The sequence below is a fragment of the Rhododendron vialii genome, chromosome 10a (genome assembly GCF_030253575.1).
Source record: "Rhododendron vialii isolate Sample 1 chromosome 10a, ASM3025357v1".
Taxonomy (NCBI): Eukaryota; Viridiplantae; Streptophyta; class Magnoliopsida; order Ericales; family Ericaceae; genus Rhododendron; species Rhododendron vialii.
In genome coordinates this window covers 2,645,627-2,663,833 of record NC_080566.1, presented here as the reverse complement: position 1 = coordinate 2,663,833, position 18,207 = coordinate 2,645,627, and the positions used below count along the sequence as shown (strand labels likewise).

The following is an 18,207-nucleotide window of genomic DNA, read 5'->3' as shown; positions in this document are numbered from 1 at the left end:
CTAGACCTCCTATTAAAAACAACCAAATGGTACTACCATATGAGCTAAGAGTCACATTTTATTTTGATGGGAAGTTCGTTTTTAATTACATTAAATTCCAATGTATAAATTTCATATGAAAATACCCAACTCTTTGGAAATTTTCAAAGGAAATTGATATTCACACTCATTTTTTGTAATTCACTCCCCTTTTGTGTCTTTTAACAAAAAAAAAAAAATACATACACTTTCAACACTAAAAAAAAAGAAGAGATAGTGTGGATAACAAAAAAAAGGGTGTGAATATCAATTCTCTTTTTCAAAAATTAAACATAAATATTTTAATTCTTCCATATCCCAATGAATGAGAAATTTTTAGGTGCCGGGTGGATACTACGTCACTCGGCCAACGTGGTGCCTGAGCAACACATTATGGCAGTCCAAAAGTGTACTTTTGGACGGCCTGGAGATGTTCTTTTGGATGGTCCGGATTGAAAAACTCTCTTTTCTCTCACCCCAACACTTTCTCTCCTCTTTCTCTCTCCAAAATCCGAGCCGTTCAAAATCAAAACAGATGGATCGAATGTGCCGAACGGACACCACGTGATGCTCTCTCGGCACTGAAAATCTTCTCCCAATGAAGTGTTAATGGAAGCCAAACGGTTCTTTCCTAAGGGAAAATTACCGCACACAGGAGTGGACTCAATTTTCCCAAAACTTTTAAACTCAAACTTGGCCGATATTCTCAACAACGAGTGGCGGCTAAAGCTCCAACGGAATTTAGTTAAAATTTCTTCAGAGTAAATATTTTATACTACAAAATAAAATAAAAACTTAACCGAAAAAATCTCTGACACACGGAGGAGTGGCTCTGTTTCAATTTCCTCGGCAGCGGAAATATAATCTCTCACTCGAAACAAATCGCCAAGCCATGACAGCACTCCAAGCCTCCACCTCTTACGGCGTCGGAATTTCCTCCGTCGCCGCCTCCCCTCGGCCTCGTCTCCGTCGCCGCCGCGTCATCCTAGCAAATGGTACAATTTCTGCCTTCTTAACCCTAGGTTCGATGATGCATGTATACAATATTACTAATACTCATTCGAGTTCGACTTATATTTTAATTAGTAGAGTTGATGTTCAATTGTGATTTGTACTTAATATACTTATTTATTCTCAAACTTGAACTGTATGTGATGATTTTAATGTGTAGTGTTCATTCACATTCGAGTTCGATATACTTTAATTAGCTTAGTCAGATGTTCAATTTCGATGTCATAGTACTAGGGCTGCAAATGATCCAAGCTGAACCGAGCTTTGAAGTGCTTGGTTCATTCAAAACTAGTCTTGCTCAAGCTTGGCTTGTTTATTATCTAGGTGTGCTCGATTTGTTTACTAAACCAGTCTCTATAAACGAGACGAGCCTCCACAAACGAGCGCTCGTTTACTAAACGAGCTTAAAACGTCATTGCAGAAAAGAGATCCCTTCCCCCCGCTTTCAAAAATGATGAATATGAAGTTGAGCTCGAGCTCAACTCGTGTACTAACTAGCCGAGCCTCGAGCTGCACGCGACAACTGTTGAACCATTTATAGGCACACTAGTAGTTTGTTCTCAAACTTGAATTTTATCTACTTCACGTTTTGTGGATAATCTTTTCAGCTGGCATTTTTGTACTTGGCCATTTACTATGAATTGCAGTAGCTTAGGTCGACAAGACGAGTGACATGTTAGAATTGATGCATTCATCTGGCATTTCGTTTCATTTTCAGTTATTTTTTGTTTGTTTTTGAATTTTTTAGTGGAACCGTCGGAGAAGTCTGTTGAAATAATGAGAAAGTTCTCGGAGCAGTACGCTCGTAAGTCGGGTACCTATTTCTGTGTTGACAAGGGAGTCACCTCTGTTGTTATCAAGGTATTGTTCTTCTTTTCCATTACTCAAAAGGTGTGAACTGAATGCTGTGGATTGATTTTTTATGGGTCTCTTAATTCTTTTTCTCCAAATCTGATTTTAGAATTGATGTTCAAGTTTTAACTCACCGCATAATTTGGATCTCCGACCATAATTTACTGTTTCTTGTAGAAATTTTGACAATAACTTGCATTACGTACTCTTTCTCAGTCAAGATATCTAAGATGTGTTAGCAGATGGTTCTTTGGTGCCTTGTATCTCATGAAATTGAAAGCTAGTATAGGTGGTCTGAGGTTGTACCATTTCTTTGATTAAAGAAGAGCTTTTCAGAAATCTTAATTGTACAGTAGCAGGTCATTGTTGTCGGTGTGAAAGGAGTCTCTATGGTTGTTTAGGGTTTGTTTATCGTTCTATTTTCAGCCTATAGTTGAACAATATAGCTTATGGTTCTTTATAAAAGAGCATAAAGGTTGGTTTGTGTAATGGAATCGGAAGGAATTACCAAGTGTTACATTTTTTTTTAACATGTCATTGGATTTGAGCAATTGTTTGAGACCTAACTCCTAAGACTTAGCTTGGTTGGGATGAGTTTGGTTTCATTTGGCTGTACCTTTATCAAATAGAGTTGTCAACGTTGTCGTCTTTCAAGTTTGTTATTGTATCATTTTCTTATTTCTCAGTCTGTAACTCTAGCTTTTGCATGCATTGCTTCTTTAATTCAATTGATGTAGTGCTAGGAACCTTATTGTTGTCTGGTAAACTAGTGCTCTTGAAAGCTGAAGATGCATGCACTACTCATATCCAATGGACTCAATACTACGAGTAATATCCTTTTCTTTTTGCATGTAATATTCAAGTTCCTGAGAAGAAGTTATTTCCGGATGAGGCGCAAACTATAGGGTTTCCACCTTCCATTGTGGGCCCCACCGTGCATTCATTGCAGTAATTTGAACCGTTCATCTTGTAGAGCCTGCAGAGTAATGCATTCACGTGAAAAATTAGCTTGATCGGACATCGATAGGCATATAAAAAATTGAATTCTGGTTTATAAAATAGACAGTCATGCACATTTTAACTTAAAAACTATTGACAGAATCCAGGCCGTCCGTTTTATAAACCAAAATTCAATTTCTGATATACCTATAAATGTCCGATAAAGCTAAATTTTTACGTGAATGCCCTACCAGATGAATGGTTAAAATTACAGCAATGAACGCACTGTAGGGCCCACAAATGGTGTAGGCAGAAACCCATCCGGACATAACTTATTCTGTAAGTTCTTATCGATTCGTTATCAGCTTAAGTGAACGTGAAGTGTGATGGTTATATGCATGGCATGCTAATTAATCTTGCATGAGTTGTAATAATTGATTTGTTAAAGTGTTTAGTTAACTGAATTAGCATGAATTGTTCCTTTCCTTGTACATTTCATTCTGATAGACGGTAGACAAAAATGTAGTTATATTTGTTTGATAAGTACATATGCTGAAAAATAAAATGTATTTGAAACATTACTCATCTATTATCTGATCATATCATTATAGATTTTCTGTTCTTTCTAGTTCTTTTAAAACCCACGTATATCCATTTGTCCAATAGAAATTTGTAGTGTAGTTGATAAAAAAGCTGTTTTGGGATACAAACAGGGACTTGCAGACCATAAAGATGCATTGGGTGCACCACTTTGCCCGTGTAGGTAAACATTCAGCCTCTACCATCTTCTTCAGAAGCAATTCTTACAAGTAGTATAGATAACTTTTCCTTACCCTGATAATATCTGTGTCGGGGTCATCTTATTTCAGGCACTATGATGACAAACCTGCTGAGGCTGGGCAAGGCTTCTGGAATTGTCCATGTGTTCCTATGAGAGAGAGGTAAACACTAAACTTGCCTTTGTTAGTCTAGAATAGTTTGTCTCAAATCGAGTTCACATTTAGTCCTTGTTATACTGTATGCATGTCGGAGGTTCCTTCTCACTTCTTTGAGATGGAAAACGATAATGGCGTACATGTTTAAGGGCAGTTTTTGTGCCAATACATTTCTTACATAGTTTCATGGTTTCTTTTGTGTTTGCCGTTTCATATCTTATAACAATTCTTTCCAGCCTTATGGTTGAAAAACTTATGGGTTCATATTGATGGTCATGATAATTGCAAGAAAGAGAGAGAAGAGAGGGAACCCTTAATGGGAGTTCTAGCTCTCAAAGCGAGTTTGCTTCCCCTGCCCAAATGGACTTGGACAAGCAATAAATGCACCTGGCTTCATGTGGTACCATGTATTGCCCTGGTATTAGCTTGATTCAGTATTGTTGACAAATGCTGAAAATTCGCTTGAAAACTCATTTGTTTTCACTTTCAATAATGTATCGCATATGACTTTGATGGCACCGGCCTGCAATACTTCGAATAAGCAAATTGAAGTCTATCCTATTGTATCTAGCAGGATCCAAATGGCCTGTTTGGTTTGACTGTATGGCAACCTGTGATTTCTTGTTAGTTCCTGAAACTGCTGGATAATGAGAGAAAGGAAGGGAAACTTAAGTGGGAGAGATACTCTGGGAAAAGTAGTTATTTGTATGTTTGGTTTCGTCAATAAAATGTAAGGAAATGAGACGGATAAGAAGTTTCCCTTGTATGATTTTAGAGAAAAGGGCAAATGAAGGTAATATGCTAGCATAAGTAACAAAGGAAAAGAAGAAAGGAAAAATGAAAGAAAATAATTGAAAATGAGGGAAATAATTTCCCAACTACTTTTACATCATTTTTGCCCTCTCTCTCGCACACTAGGGACGAAACATAGGGAGGAAATAGAGTGATATTTTCCTTTCTCATTCTTTCCCTCAATCCTTCAACAGCAATAAATGCAAACACAGGGACACAAAGTATGGTAATGAGCTTGCTTTGCATGCTGCACCCTATATTCTGGAGCTACGGTAACTGGTCTACTACATTACAGGATGGTGTGGAATGAGTTCAAGTGCTAGTTATGTTTTTTCGATTGAGACAAAAGGTATCTTGTTATTGGGGGATATTATTTTGATGAAGTCTGAAGGTTCTTGTGATTCCAAGGATTACTTGTTTTCCATGCAATTATAGACACTTTTGTTATGTGCAGTGATTCCAGGATTACTTGTTTTCCATGCAATTATAGACACTTTTGTTATGTGCAAGAAAGTTTGGTGGGTTGAATAGTTTGAGAAGCAGAATCTTATTATGCTAATGATCCTTCCGGATTTGTAGTTATTTATTAGTTTCCAGTATTAGTAATTGTTTCTTTTGTCAGCTCTAGAATTTCATCTTTGTTGTCCTTTAACCTAGTCTCCTAACTGGGAATTTCCTCTGGCAGGAAGGAGTGTCACTGCATGCTCTTTCTCACCCCTGATAACGATTTTGCTGGCGAGGAACAGGTAATAATTCATCCAATTTGGTCATTTCCCTAAAATTTTCTCATAATCTATGAGAGAGAGAGAGAGATTCTGACCCAATGTGTGTGTGTTTTTCGGTTGCTGTGACCTAATTATTGCTGTTTGCGTGCTAGCATACTTGTTCCTTTTTTTTAATTTTTTCGTTACCACTTTTTTCTCATTCTTCACTGATTTCTTGGACACAGGCCATCACCTTGGACGAAATCAAAGAATCAACGGCTAATATGAAGTAATCGAGAGTTTCGAGCTTTGATTCGAATAGTGTGTTTTATGTATATTCGTATTTTCATGAGAAACAATCTTGGTCATCTTCCAAATGTACTAGTATTTGTCTTCCCTGGTCATATCTTCTAACATCTGGGTTCTTGCTATGGTGTCGATCACTCTGTGATTCTTTTGTTGTGGATTATTATTATTATTATTATTTTTGAACACCAAAAGAAATTTTATAAATTTTTGAAGTAGTTACAAAGACTAAAAGGACAAGAAGATGGCAAAAGAATGATTTGGGTTTTTAGACCATTTAGGTGTTTGAGCTTAATTGTTTGGGTTTATCCTTTGTATCTGAGCTTTAGGTCTGTAGGTGTTTGGGCTGCTTTCCATATGTTTTATAGGCCTGTCCATTTGGGTGTTTCTTTAGTTGGCATCTTGCCAATCAAGGGATTAGGTCTCGGACTGGGGATTATCTAGTGTGCATTTGTTAAAGGAAAACACCTGGTACGTTGTCTCAATTGGGTGTCTGGCCCCGTTTAGAAATTTCTACTTGTATTTTTTTTTTATTAAAAAAAAAGGTGGGAGGGGGCGACCATCGTAGCAACTCCTCTTAGGCAAGACTATAGGGGCTCCCTACCCGTTGTGGAATATCTGGTTCGAGCCATAGCTACTGTCCGAGAGGACAGACCGTTACCACAGTACCACCTAGGTATAAGTAAGCATAAGTGTTTGCTTCCACATCCTCTTGCCACTGGCAAGACTTGAAACCGAGTCTCACCTAGAGATGAAGGGCACCCTACCCACTAGGCTACCACTTTCGGTGGTATTTCTACTTGTATTTGGATCGTAAATTTGTGAAATTTTAAAAAAAAAAAAAAAAAGATAAATAGAAAGAGCCTGAAGTAAGTTTTTTTCTTTGATTCCCCTGCCATTCTCCCGTCTGTTGGTAAATTCATCCGCGAAACAAGAAGAGTCTCCACATGGTCAAAAGGTTACTTTCCTTAAGTTTTCAATTGCCATTAGGTTCAGAAAATTAGTTGAAATGCGCATAAATTGACCTGAATTATTAAAAAAAGAAAAGCTGACTCAAACCACTAAAAAAGAAAAGCGGACTCAAACCTCTAAAAAAAGAAAAGGTAACAAGTGTTTTCTCTCTTACAAAGTAAAAGGGCTTGTGTTAAGAACTACAATAATGATGATATGGAAAATTGGAATTCCAATTTTTTTTCAATCCAACAACCTTGTAAGTCAAGATTCAGCAGGGATGATTGAATTATAAGCCATTTGTTTAGAGTCTTTGACTCTACAGCAAACAAAAAGGTAGCACTTGCTAATTTGTAGTGGAGGAATAATCTTCTTTTACAAAGTTCAAAGCATAAATAGTACATATTTAATTGCATGGTGTTGTGAAGGCTATGTAGAGGCCGGTAGAGCCAAAACTCTTAACCCCAAAGGAAGATCCTTTCAGATGCTCATGTTGGACACCTTTTAAAAAATAATATTATTTCCAGAATCAACATTAGAAAACATATTAGTCCAAGGGGTAGATCGAGCTAGAATATGACTGCAATGTTTACTCTTCTAAGCTCGCAAGTTCGACTTCGGTTGTTGACTTCAGAGTCATAAAAGTAGTCGAGTTGTTTATAAAGTTGACTTGAACACCGGTGATAAAAATACTCAAAACATATCAGTGCACGCGAGTAACGTCCACAAACATAATTATTACTCCTAAATATCATCCAATTATTGACATTATTTAATTTAGTAGTATTAAACAAACCTATTGTAGAAATTGTAGAAAGGAGAGGAATTCTTCTTACTTTTTGTAAAGCAAAAGAGAGAGGGACAACATACACAATCCAGCCTTGAGAGACCCAACAATATTTCAACATCGCAAGTGGTGCTTGAAACTTAGCTGAGAAAGTTTACCAAAAAATTAAAGAAGAAAGAAACTTAGCTGAGAAGAAAGAAAACACCAATAATGATGCACTAGGAGCTGATGAGATGTTTTCTCATTCTTTCTTTGGTGGCTGTATTTCTCCATGCAAAGTGGTCAGAGGTCCATTACATAATTGAGAAACCTATAAAGGTTGGTAGTCCCTTTTGGGCCTTTCTGAAAACAGGGGACTTAAAGCAGCTTATGTTTGTGTCTCAGAGAGAGAGAGAGAGAGAGAGAGAGATTGCTTCAACATGGTGTCTAGTCTAGATAAATAAACCCACACGAGCAGATACCATGCTCCTTTCTGTCCGTACTTTTCCTGAAAGAAAGATTTATTTTATGGGTGAAAAAATTATTGAGATGGATTGACGAAAAAATGGGTGAGGATCATAGGAATAGATGTGGATAACAAAATGGATTATTAAACTGAAGAGGCAACAAAACATTATGTCCTCTGAGGTCCTTCACAATAGAGCCACCAGTTCAAAAAAAAATGCAGAGCGGTTGAACTTGAGCCAGCCCCAAAACTTAACCAACCTTATTATGTGCTCCTTAAACCTAATATTATGTGGCACTTAAGGGCCAAAACCACATAATTATTAAGAGGGAAAACTTAAAGATTGGTAAGCACTTAGATTGAGGTGATTTTTTGCATGGCCTTCCACAAATTATTTAAAAATTACTTAATAGCTTGAATCACTTGTGTGAAATTCTAGATTGGACTTCACATCTATCTGTACACTATCGGTATCCATAGCATTATCGGTTTCATAGTTTCCATACTCCGTTCGAAAGAAAAGGAAAGAGAAAGAGAACTTTGGCCTTTAGGCTCACATTATTGTCACTAACCAGTAACCACAACCAATAATTCTAGGATAAAACAAAGATTTGATAAAATAAAACAATCCTGTGAAAGCAATGAAAGCCAGGGGGCCCAGGGCTAAAGATGCGAAAAGCCAAGGGGCCCAGGGCTAAAGATGTGAAAAGCCAGGGGGCCATGGCTAAAGACGACAATCCGTGAATTCTCTCTTGTATTCTTTCTTCATGGGTAAAATAAGGAAAAATCAAATCAAAACCCCACCAATATAATCACTTGCGTAACGGTATCAGCAATGTTTTGATTCTCTCGTCTCCACAGTGTGTTCTCTCTCTCTCTCTCTCCATTTTGTTCCCCCATACTTCTATCATGTTTTGCTTTTCTTTTCTCACAGCAACAAGTTATATACCCAAAGAGAATCCGTATAATCCCTTCGACTGATGAAATTCGTGCATAGGGTTGGAGTTGGTAAAATTCTTTGAGAATTAGTCGAGGCACGCGTAAACTTTGTTCGAGTTGTCAGACTAGAAAAGAGAGATGGGCAGCGGCAAGCGGAGGTGGAAGATATCCTTCCAATGGTCACCATCTCACATCAGAAACCAACTCCCAAAGGAGTTCACATGCCCGCTCTCTGGCTCTCTAATGGCCGACCCAGTTATCGTCTCCTCCGGCCAAACCTTCGAGCGCAACTGCGTCGAATCCTGCAAAATCCTAAACTTCAAACCAGTTTTATCTGACGGGACAGCTCCCAATTTCTCCGCCGTTATTCCTAACCTCGCTCTCAAGTCCGCCATTCTCAACTGGTGCAACGCACACCTCGTGGACCCACCTGAACCCGTCGACGGAATCTCTGCGGAGAAGATCGTCCGGGCGCTGATGGATTGCCAGAAGCACCAATCACTAGAAACCCACAACAGATCTCAGTGGCAAGTGCCCGCATCAGTAAAATCTGTGAGGACTCGGTTTCCGATTCAATTCAGTCCGAGTTCGGAGGAATTACGGGAAACCCGCAACAAGACTCAATCTCTCAACAAGACTCAATCGCAAGGACCCAAAACGTGGAACTCTTCGGATAAAGAGTTGACTCGGTTTCCGGGTCGATTCAGTTCAAGTTCGGAGGAATTACGGGAAACCCACCAGAAAACTCTATGTGAAGTACCCAAATCAAGAAACTCTGAGGATACCGAGTTGACTCGGTTTCCGAGTCAATTGAGTTCGACGTCGGAGGAATTACGGGAAACCCACAACAAGAGTCAATGGCAAGTGCCCAAATCACGGATTTCAGTGGATACTGAGTCGACTCGGGCTCAGAGTCAACTCAGTTTGAGTTCGGAGGAATCGGTGGTCGCGGCGACTTCCGGCTCCTCGACTCCCCTCCCTTTCTACTCCTATTCATCTTCTTCCTCCGATATAGAAACCCTAAACCCTAGCTCTAGCGAAGAAGACGACATCGTTTTGAGGCTCAGGAGTTTACACGTGTTCGAGCAAGAAGAGGCCGCGACGTCTCTCCGGAAGATGACGCGAACGGGAGAGGATTCGAGGGCCCGTCTGTGCACGCCGCGGGTGCTCTCCGCCGTTCGGTCTTTGATCGCATCGAGATACGCCGCAGTGCAGGTGAGCAAGGACGGACTAATGGGCGAACGGATTATAGTAATTTTTATTACATTGTAGTACTAGTTTTTATTACAAAAAGTCTAGGATACGCGGCACAGTGCGGTGATCTTAGACTTTTTGTTTTTTCTTAGCATTATAGTAGTTTTTTTCCTAAAAAATTGTTATATTATCTATAAGGTCGCCCGCACAACGTTATTTTTAACATTCCAATGCCAACCAAGAGTTTTGAAAGAAAATAATTGTATTTTGTTAGCAACACTTATGCGATAGATATAGATGGACAAGATTGTGTATAGTTATAATTAAAGATTATCATATATTAAATGTGACAATTTTTTTCTATGTTTGTTCACCCAATCTTGAAATCCTATGTCGCGGCCGCTGCAGGTGAACGCGGTGGCTGCTCTGGTGAATCTGTCCTTGGAGAATCAAAACAAGGTGAGGATCGTACGGTCGGGAATCGTTCCGCCGTTGATCGACGTCTTGAAGGCGGGATTCCCTGAGGCGCAGGACCATGCTGCCGGGGCACTCTTCAGCCTCGCCCTTGATAATCATAACAAGACCGCGATAGGTGTCCTAGGCGCGTTGCCGCCGCTTCTCCACGCGCTACGATCCGAATCGGAGCGGACTCAGAATGACTCTGCTCTGGCCTTGTACCACCTCTCACTTGTTCAGAGCAACCGGGTAAAGCTGGTCAAACTCGGGTCGGTTCAGACTTTGCTGGGTATGGTGAGAATGGGCCATATGACGGGTCGGGTTTTGTTGGTTTTGAGTAACTTGGCCTTTTGTGTGGAGGGTCGAGCTGTAATGCTGGATGTTGGCACGGTTGAAGTTTTTGTGGGGATGCTGAGTCGGGACAGGTTGGAATCCGATTCGACTCGGGATAGTTGCGTGACGGCATTGTACGGGTTGAGTCATGGAGGATTGAGGTTCAAGGGGTTGGCGAAGGAGGCCGGAGCAGAGGAGGTGTTGCAGAAGGTGGAGGAAGTTGGGAGCGAGAGGGCACGGGTGAAGGCAAGGCGAGTTTTGGAGGTGATGAGAGGGAGGGATGAAGAGGAAGAGGAGGTGGATTGGGAGGCGTTGCTCAACTCGGAGGAGGTGAGTCAGACACTTTAAATTGGTGCTAATTTGAGCCATTTTGGAGCTGTTTATATTCGTCAGATTGTGCGTGGATTGTAGTTAGTGTTTTCTGGGTGGTTTCGATCATCGAAGTGGGCTTGGATAAGGTCACCAAAGTCTCAAATGGATAAGGTCACAAAAGGCTCAAACTGGACGGAAAATGGACTGGAGACCTTCCAAACTCTTTCAAGTTTACATTCATGCTTGGTTTGGTTAAGGACCAAAGCAAATGGTTGGCTCATTTTGGTTATTTGATCTATTGGGTCCTGTTTTGATTTACTGAATCTCATGACAATGGGACAGTGGTCGATTTTGACATTGTAAATAACATTTTTGGAGAGTTGCGTTTGGGGGAAAGGTTTCAATTTGCATGTCTTGGTTGCCACTGGTTTTATTTTAGTTCTTTTGAACTTCAATGGCATTTGAATTCACAAAGCATTGGGAATTTTCTGTCCCTTACCAAAGTAAATGAGAGATACTGCTACAGGGATTTCATTCCGATTGTAATGCGAATTTTTAGCCTCTTCTTTCTTGCTGAATAAGCGAAACTTTTACTATCAAAAAAATTACTTTGCAAGAATGTACATGAAGCATATCGAAGCGTTCACGAAGGTGGTCTTGAAATGAAGAAGGTTTGGTTTGGTGCTATCTAGTTTGATCATGGTTCTCCACTGATGCAAGCTGCTGCCAATTTGGTGTCCATCTCAATTACATTTCTCAGAGAAGAGCCCAAACTATGAACAAACGTTTACTTTGAGCTTGAACTGCCACAGAGAACTCAAGATGCCAACTCCAGTAAGTACTGCTTTGTTTTTTATTACGTTCATTCTTGTTTGTGAAGTCTCTGCATCTTGCTTACATTTCTATTTGCTAATATCTTGAGACAGTTTTTCAGAAATGCCAAGTAGTTAAGAGTTAGACCACTGAGCTATCCCAAATAAACCAAAGTTGATGTTACTTAACTGTCTTGTTATGCATGCAACCCATGTGGCCCCTTCGGTTGACCGAAAATGAGCATCAGATTGACTATACATTCAGGGGGCTAAACGTCCTGTGGTTCTGTGTTTCGTTAAAATTTTCCAGTTCGGATTAAACAATGCAGAGAACATGTAGTAGGATCCGGGGGGACTGATGTGCTGTGCATTCCCATGGCGCTGCACTCCCTGCTCTGCTTTAGCAGGCCCCTCGGATCCGAATATGTAATCCAACAAGGTGCGATATATAATAACCATAGTTGTGCAAGTATTGAACCTCTCATTGTTAGCCCGATGGAATTCTGTATCCTATGGAATTATGTGTTCCTTCCACAAACAAACAGGCCCTTGTGAGTACTAAAAACTAAAAGTGTCTTCCACTGCATAAAATAAATATGTGTGTTAGTTGATCTTACTGATGACATTTTCAGTATATATGCTTTCATCACCATCCACTAGTAATACTCCTTTGTCTAAGAGCTGTTTCCTTTCCCATTGGCAAGAACATTTTAAGAAGGTTCAGGTTCAGGATGGGTGGGTTCATGTTAATTGATTTTTTTTTTTTTTTTTCTGGTCACCGATTGGTGGATACCATATAATATCAAAGGCACTTGATAAAGCCAGTTTCTTTATGTTAAGTTACCAATTCTTCCAAAAACTTACTTTTGGAAAATGAACCCATCAATATATATCAAGTTACCTGGCACCCTCCTCACTTGCAACTATGCAATTTTTTTCGTAGATGGAGCGAAACATAATACAATGGGAAGAAGCAGAATGCAAACAGAAGGACTTGAACGCAAGACCACTCTTAACCTGAGATCTGATACTATGTTAAGTTACCAATTCTCCCGAAAACTTAAGCTGTTAGGAAATGAGCATAGCAATGTATATCAAGTAATTTAACACTTTCCACCTCCCTTTTTTGTAAAGTCCAATTTTAGGGATTTTGGCCCCCTCCTTTCTGTAGTGGTAGGGATGGGCTCACATAATGCAGCAATCTCTTATGCTTGTCTGATTCTTCCTGTCACAATTAGTGTTTATTTTAATCCATTTTTTAAAGAATATTTTCCAGCAAATTTCTTCCCCACTCTTTGTACTTTGGAACTTTGAGCTTGACTCCTGGCTGTAGGGGATTTCATGGGCTACGTGGCCTACTTTAGAGAAAACTTTTTTCTCTTACGAATATTATTCACTAAATTTGCCTTTTGAAATTTAGTAGTGCAAGAGCACTATATCATGCTGAAATGGCAAAAAGATGAAGTATCATTTAGCTTTCATAAGATATAAAGGCCTTTTGCAAAGTTAGAGCATCTTTTGTTTCCTGATATTTGCATGCATTCACACCTCCTTAATAAGTCCAACTGTATTTCTGGCCCAGTATGGCTTGGACTACTTACTTAGGCATGTTCGACAGCTCTTTTTTGTTTGCTTATTCCGTGTCTTAATCAAGACGTAAAATTAGCAAAGATTCAAAGACAAGATAAAACAAAAAAGCTAATAAGCAAGGGGTACCTAAAAGGCTCTTAATATGCCTAAGTGGTGTAATAGTTTTATATCTGACGTTGATTGCTCCGAAGTGTTTTCAGCAGCAGGATACGTTCAAATCAGATTGTTCTGTTTTTTGGGTAAATTAAAATTTTATTGACAAAAACCAAGCTACAAAGCACAGGGGCGTACCCCAGGAATACAAGAGCCAAACAAGCTCAAAAACAAAGACGGCAAGCTAAATTCAACAGTGCAACTTTGCTAGTTAGGCTTTAGTCCAAAACTAACTCCAAAAGGAAACAAATGGAACCGACTCAGACTTTGTCAAAAACTCTGGCTGGGATATTCCAAGAAGAGTAGAAGGTCATATTAGTAGCTGTCTTCTTAACCTTTCTCCAAGAGCTAGCACAAACCCTTATATCAGTCATCACTTGAAAAATCCATCTGTTCCTTTCTCCCCACACATAGTAGATTAAGGCAGCCAGAGCAATCTTAGATATCAACCATGGAAGCTGAGAATCATTACCATGTTGCACCATCCATTCCATAACTTGAGGTAAATCGTTATGGGGGCAATGAGACCTAAGCCCCATTTGGATTGATCTCCAGACTTGAGATGAATAAGAGCACTGAAAAAAGAGGTGTTCATGAGTCTCAACAGCTACTGAGCACATCACACATTGAGCATCCAGAAGCACTCCCCACTTAAGGAGTCTATCCTTGGTGGACAACCAGACAACCTACCCAGGACTGCCATCCACTGCTGGATGATTGACCGACGAGGGACAGCATGCTTAGACCAAATTACCTTGGACCAATTAACAAGAAGGTGAGGACTTCTAAAAGCATTCCAAGCAGATATCATAGAGAATCTGCCATCCGCTTTCAGATTCCAAACCACTGAGTCCTCTTGAGAGATATGAGGGGTGAGAGAAGCAGGGGTATGCCTTAAGAATTATGATTTCTCTTGTCACTGAATTCCTACTTCTGGGCCACTGCCAATTCTGATTAGCTATTATGGAAGCAACTTTAGCATTGTGGTTCCTGCCCAAGATGTAGATCACAATTGCACCATACTTGGCAAATAAAGGGCCTACGGGATGCCAATTGTCTAACCATAGAAATGTATTCCTTGCATTCCCACCACATAGGTTATCCATGGCTGTACAAGACCTGATTGTAAACAATTTTCTGACTATACGATAGACATAACTGTAAATCAGATTTTTTCGTTTGTAATACTAATAGACAACCAACTGAATCCTCTTAACTCTTCTATACACGTATGTGAACTTACAAAAAGATGAAAGATAACTCTATTAAATGCGTACTGAAAATACTATGTCCTGATTTATGGCGACCAAAATCTGGATCAGTATATTTTATTCGGAAAATGGATGAATTCTTGTGAATCAACTTCGCATTGTATAAAGAAATGCATACTTATTGATCAAATCATGTGCTTGATGGAATCCTTCAAGAAGGGTTAAAATATTATTCCTAGCTTCCTGCTTCTTGGGAAGTGCCAAATAAGTGACTACTTGAATCAGGATCTTTTGAGCATAAATTGAAGCAAGTCATTATGATTCCTCCAGATGGGCGTATAATTTATCGACTCCCAAGTGCAATGGGTCGGATGGAACAGGGTGTGGTCAAACTAGATTGTGCTACTGCTAGCCCATCAATTTTCTCCAAGTTATGGAAACTTCTACTCGACCATGCAAATCAAGGAAACCAGTATCTTAGATTGTTTGGATTTCATGTTGATCTATGCACAAACAATAGGAACCAAGTGGCCAGGTATGAGGAAGGAGGTGAAGGTGTAATATCGACGCACATAGTCCTTTGGAGTGAGCCGGTGAGGAACTTTTCAAGGAGAGGAGTCGGAAAAGGGGAGCTATGAGTTTCAGTTTTGTTGCAAGAAGTTCATGAACTCGCCGGCTTTGGGGTGACAGACATCCAAATGCCCACAAGAAGGAGAGGTTCATGAAGACAACATCGAGAATGCACATTGAGGTAAGAAAAGCAAGCATCGGTTTCTTCCTCCGTTCATTTCCAGCTCCACTCCCTCCATTGTGATGCTGCCCACTGCACACCAGACTTCAAACTCCATTTGTAATTTATGTTCATTTGTGTTTTCTTCAAGTAGAGTGTAGTAGACTACCAGCTTCAGCTTGTATATGAGTACATTTCTGTCATTTCTCTTACCGTAATCAACTTTGGAGACATGTATTATAACAAACTGGGTAAATCTAATTGGTCCTCTCCCACTAAGAAAATCCTTTGTTCCGAGTCGTGTAGTAGGTAAGATCTGTCTCACCATATGAAGTTAAGGGTTTGAGTCTTACCATAGACGAGATCTGGCTAATGAATCTATGGAGGCAAAGAGGGTTCGGGCTTTGCGCTTTGCCGAATAGCCATGAAAATGGCGCTTACGGGTTCAGGACTTATGGTAGTGTTATTATACCTCATCTTTTTCAATGTCAAAACCTATTTGACTATGATGAACAGAAACATGATTTAAACTAGAAGCTTAGAAGGGATCCAAAACCCCCCCAAAAAAACTAGAAGCGTAGAAAGAAGCATCCTTTATCTCGTATAAATAAAAGGGAAAATTTCACTTATACAACTGTGGTTTGACTTATGTGCGGATACACTCCGTGTCCCTAACATTCAATTTGTTCAAGTTAACAACCTTGTACTTTGTGGAAGATTACATCCGCACCCAATTCCCTCTAATTTGACAGATTCAGAAAATTTAACATAAATGTCATCGTATTCTTTCTTGAATCTAACCAATATACTGAATCATTCATAATGCATTCATTAAAAAGTAGAGCATCTTTGTAAAAATAATCATATTGATTGGATTTTTTTTTGTCATTCGTTAATCCTAATCTACTATATCTTAGGAGACTTGTGAGGAGGATGGATGCATGCGGAAATTGAATCCTGCTCATGTGCACAAGTTTATAAGAGAGGCACCAACTGCACTCTACTTCACTTGCATATTGATTGGGTATCTATAAATCCATGATTGAAGAACATTATTCTTGTTAAAATGAAAGATAAATCTAACGGTGCGATTCCGGGGACACTTAAAAAAACCCTTAAAAAAACACTCCAAATCTTAATCTCATAGTTTCCGATCAAATTTTGATGATCCGAGCCGCTCAATGTGTTCAGAACGTGATTTAAAAGGTGCCCGCGAGAAATTGGCAAAAAAACTAACAGGGAAGGGCTTGATTTGAGCAGTTTTTTATTGGACCGTTCAATAAAGTTCAATAAAAAACTGTTCGGATGAAGCCCTTTCCAGTTTTTTTTTTTTGCTGATTTCTCGCGAGCACCCTTAAAATCACGTTCTGATCACATTGAGCTGCGCGGATCATCAAAATTCGATCGGGAACTACGAAGTATTTTTTTATTGGTTTTTTTAAGTGTCCCCGGAACCGCCCCGTAAATTCTAAATCTGAGAAGTTTCCTTCATAATAGAACACCATGTACCGGCAATGGACCCATTATGATCAAATGGCGGAACATGTGCAAATGTGCCCCAAGATTTGGACAATGCCAGCCTGCTGCCAAAGAGATCTCAGAACAATTTTTTTGAGAAAGACCCTCAGGGCCCGTTTGCATGCAGGATTAAGTTTGGAGGTATTATGTAATAAAGGGAGATTGGATAGTAGGGGTATTTGTTAATAAGGGATGACTCACGTTGATGTGATGTTTATGAATGGAGTATTATATAGTACTTGGTTTGGATGGAGGATTAATTGGAGGTATAAGAAAGGGGGATTGATGTAAAAAACTATTAAATGACAAAAAAAAAAAAAAAAGTGCAAAGCCGCAAGGGACCGAAAAAAGAAAAAAGTGCAAGGCTTCATTTGGGGAAAGCTTAAAAAAAATTTAAGTGTTCCGAATTTTAATTCTTTTGAATGGGTGGGAAGATTTTATTTTTCTGATCATTTAATTCTAAATGGTCATAATTAAATTTTGACTTTAGGACTCTCGTTGGTTAGTCCCAAGATATTTGGTTGTACGACTTTCTTATGGCTAATTAACGAGTTCTAGAGTCAAAATTTAACTATGACCATTTAGGATAAAATGATCAAAAAACTAAAATCTTTCTATCGGTTCAAACGGATTGAATTTGGAGTACTTAATTTTTAACCATATTTTTTAATATATAAACTGTAGTTGAAAAATTAAGTGTTCCAAATTTCAATCCATTTGAATGGGTGAGAAGATTTTATTTTTTTAATCATTTAATTCTAAAGGGTCATAATTAAATTTTGACTCTAGAACTCTCGTTGGTTAGCTCTAAGAGATATTTGGTTCTACTACTTTTTTAGGGCTAATCAACGAAAGCCTTATAGTTAAAATTTAATTATGACCCTTTAGAATTAAATAATCAGAAAAATAAAATCTTCTCATTCATTCAAACAGATTGAAATTTAGAACACTTAATTTTTTTGCTTTTGCTCAAAAAATGAGTACGTGGGGTTGGGGTTGGGAAGGAAAATTACGAGGGGTATAATCGTCCGAAATAAAGGAGATTAGGGGGGATTCCACAACAACAGGTGAATCCCTGCCCATGGCTAACACCCCCTGAGGGGATATTAGGAGGTGGTGTGGAAGCCGGGCCAAAGGGAATACCCCTCCAAAATTGACTGCCAAACGGAGCCTTGGGATGGGGCCCAAATACCAAGAGGGATATATCACAACACCCCAT

The 18,207-nt window shown here is 39.2% G+C and overlaps 2 protein-coding genes across 6 annotated transcripts; both read left to right on the top strand.

Moving 5' to 3' along the window:
• Positions 1–671: 671 nt before the first annotated feature.
• On the top strand, positions 672–5,755 carry LOC131303854 (ferredoxin-thioredoxin reductase catalytic chain, chloroplastic). The gene is made up of 6 exons (XM_058330909.1): positions 672–1,013; positions 1,778–1,890; positions 3,534–3,583; positions 3,690–3,761; positions 5,233–5,293; positions 5,497–5,755. The coding sequence occupies exons 1-6, from the start codon at positions 911–913 to the stop codon at positions 5,542–5,544; spliced, it is 447 nt and encodes a 148-aa protein (XP_058186892.1). The 5' UTR covers positions 672–910; the 3' UTR covers positions 5,545–5,755.
• Positions 5,756–8,568: 2,813 nt separating this feature from the next.
• On the top strand, positions 8,569–15,754 carry LOC131303235 (U-box domain-containing protein 41-like). Of its 5 annotated transcripts, none has more exons than XR_009191921.1 (3): positions 8,569–9,894; positions 10,282–11,808; positions 15,071–15,754. XR_009191921.1 is itself a non-coding variant. In XM_058330012.1 (2 exons), the coding sequence occupies exons 1-2, from the start codon at positions 8,818–8,820 to the stop codon at positions 11,008–11,010; spliced, it is 1,806 nt and encodes a 601-aa protein (XP_058185995.1). In that variant the 5' UTR covers positions 8,569–8,817; the 3' UTR covers positions 11,011–15,754. The 5 variants fall into 5 exon arrangements, 1 of the variants encoding a protein (XP_058185995.1); XR_009191920.1 differs by having other exon boundaries at positions 15,026–15,754; XR_009191922.1 differs by having other exon boundaries at positions 12,730–15,754.
• The last annotated feature ends 2,453 nt before the right edge of the window (positions 15,755–18,207 follow it).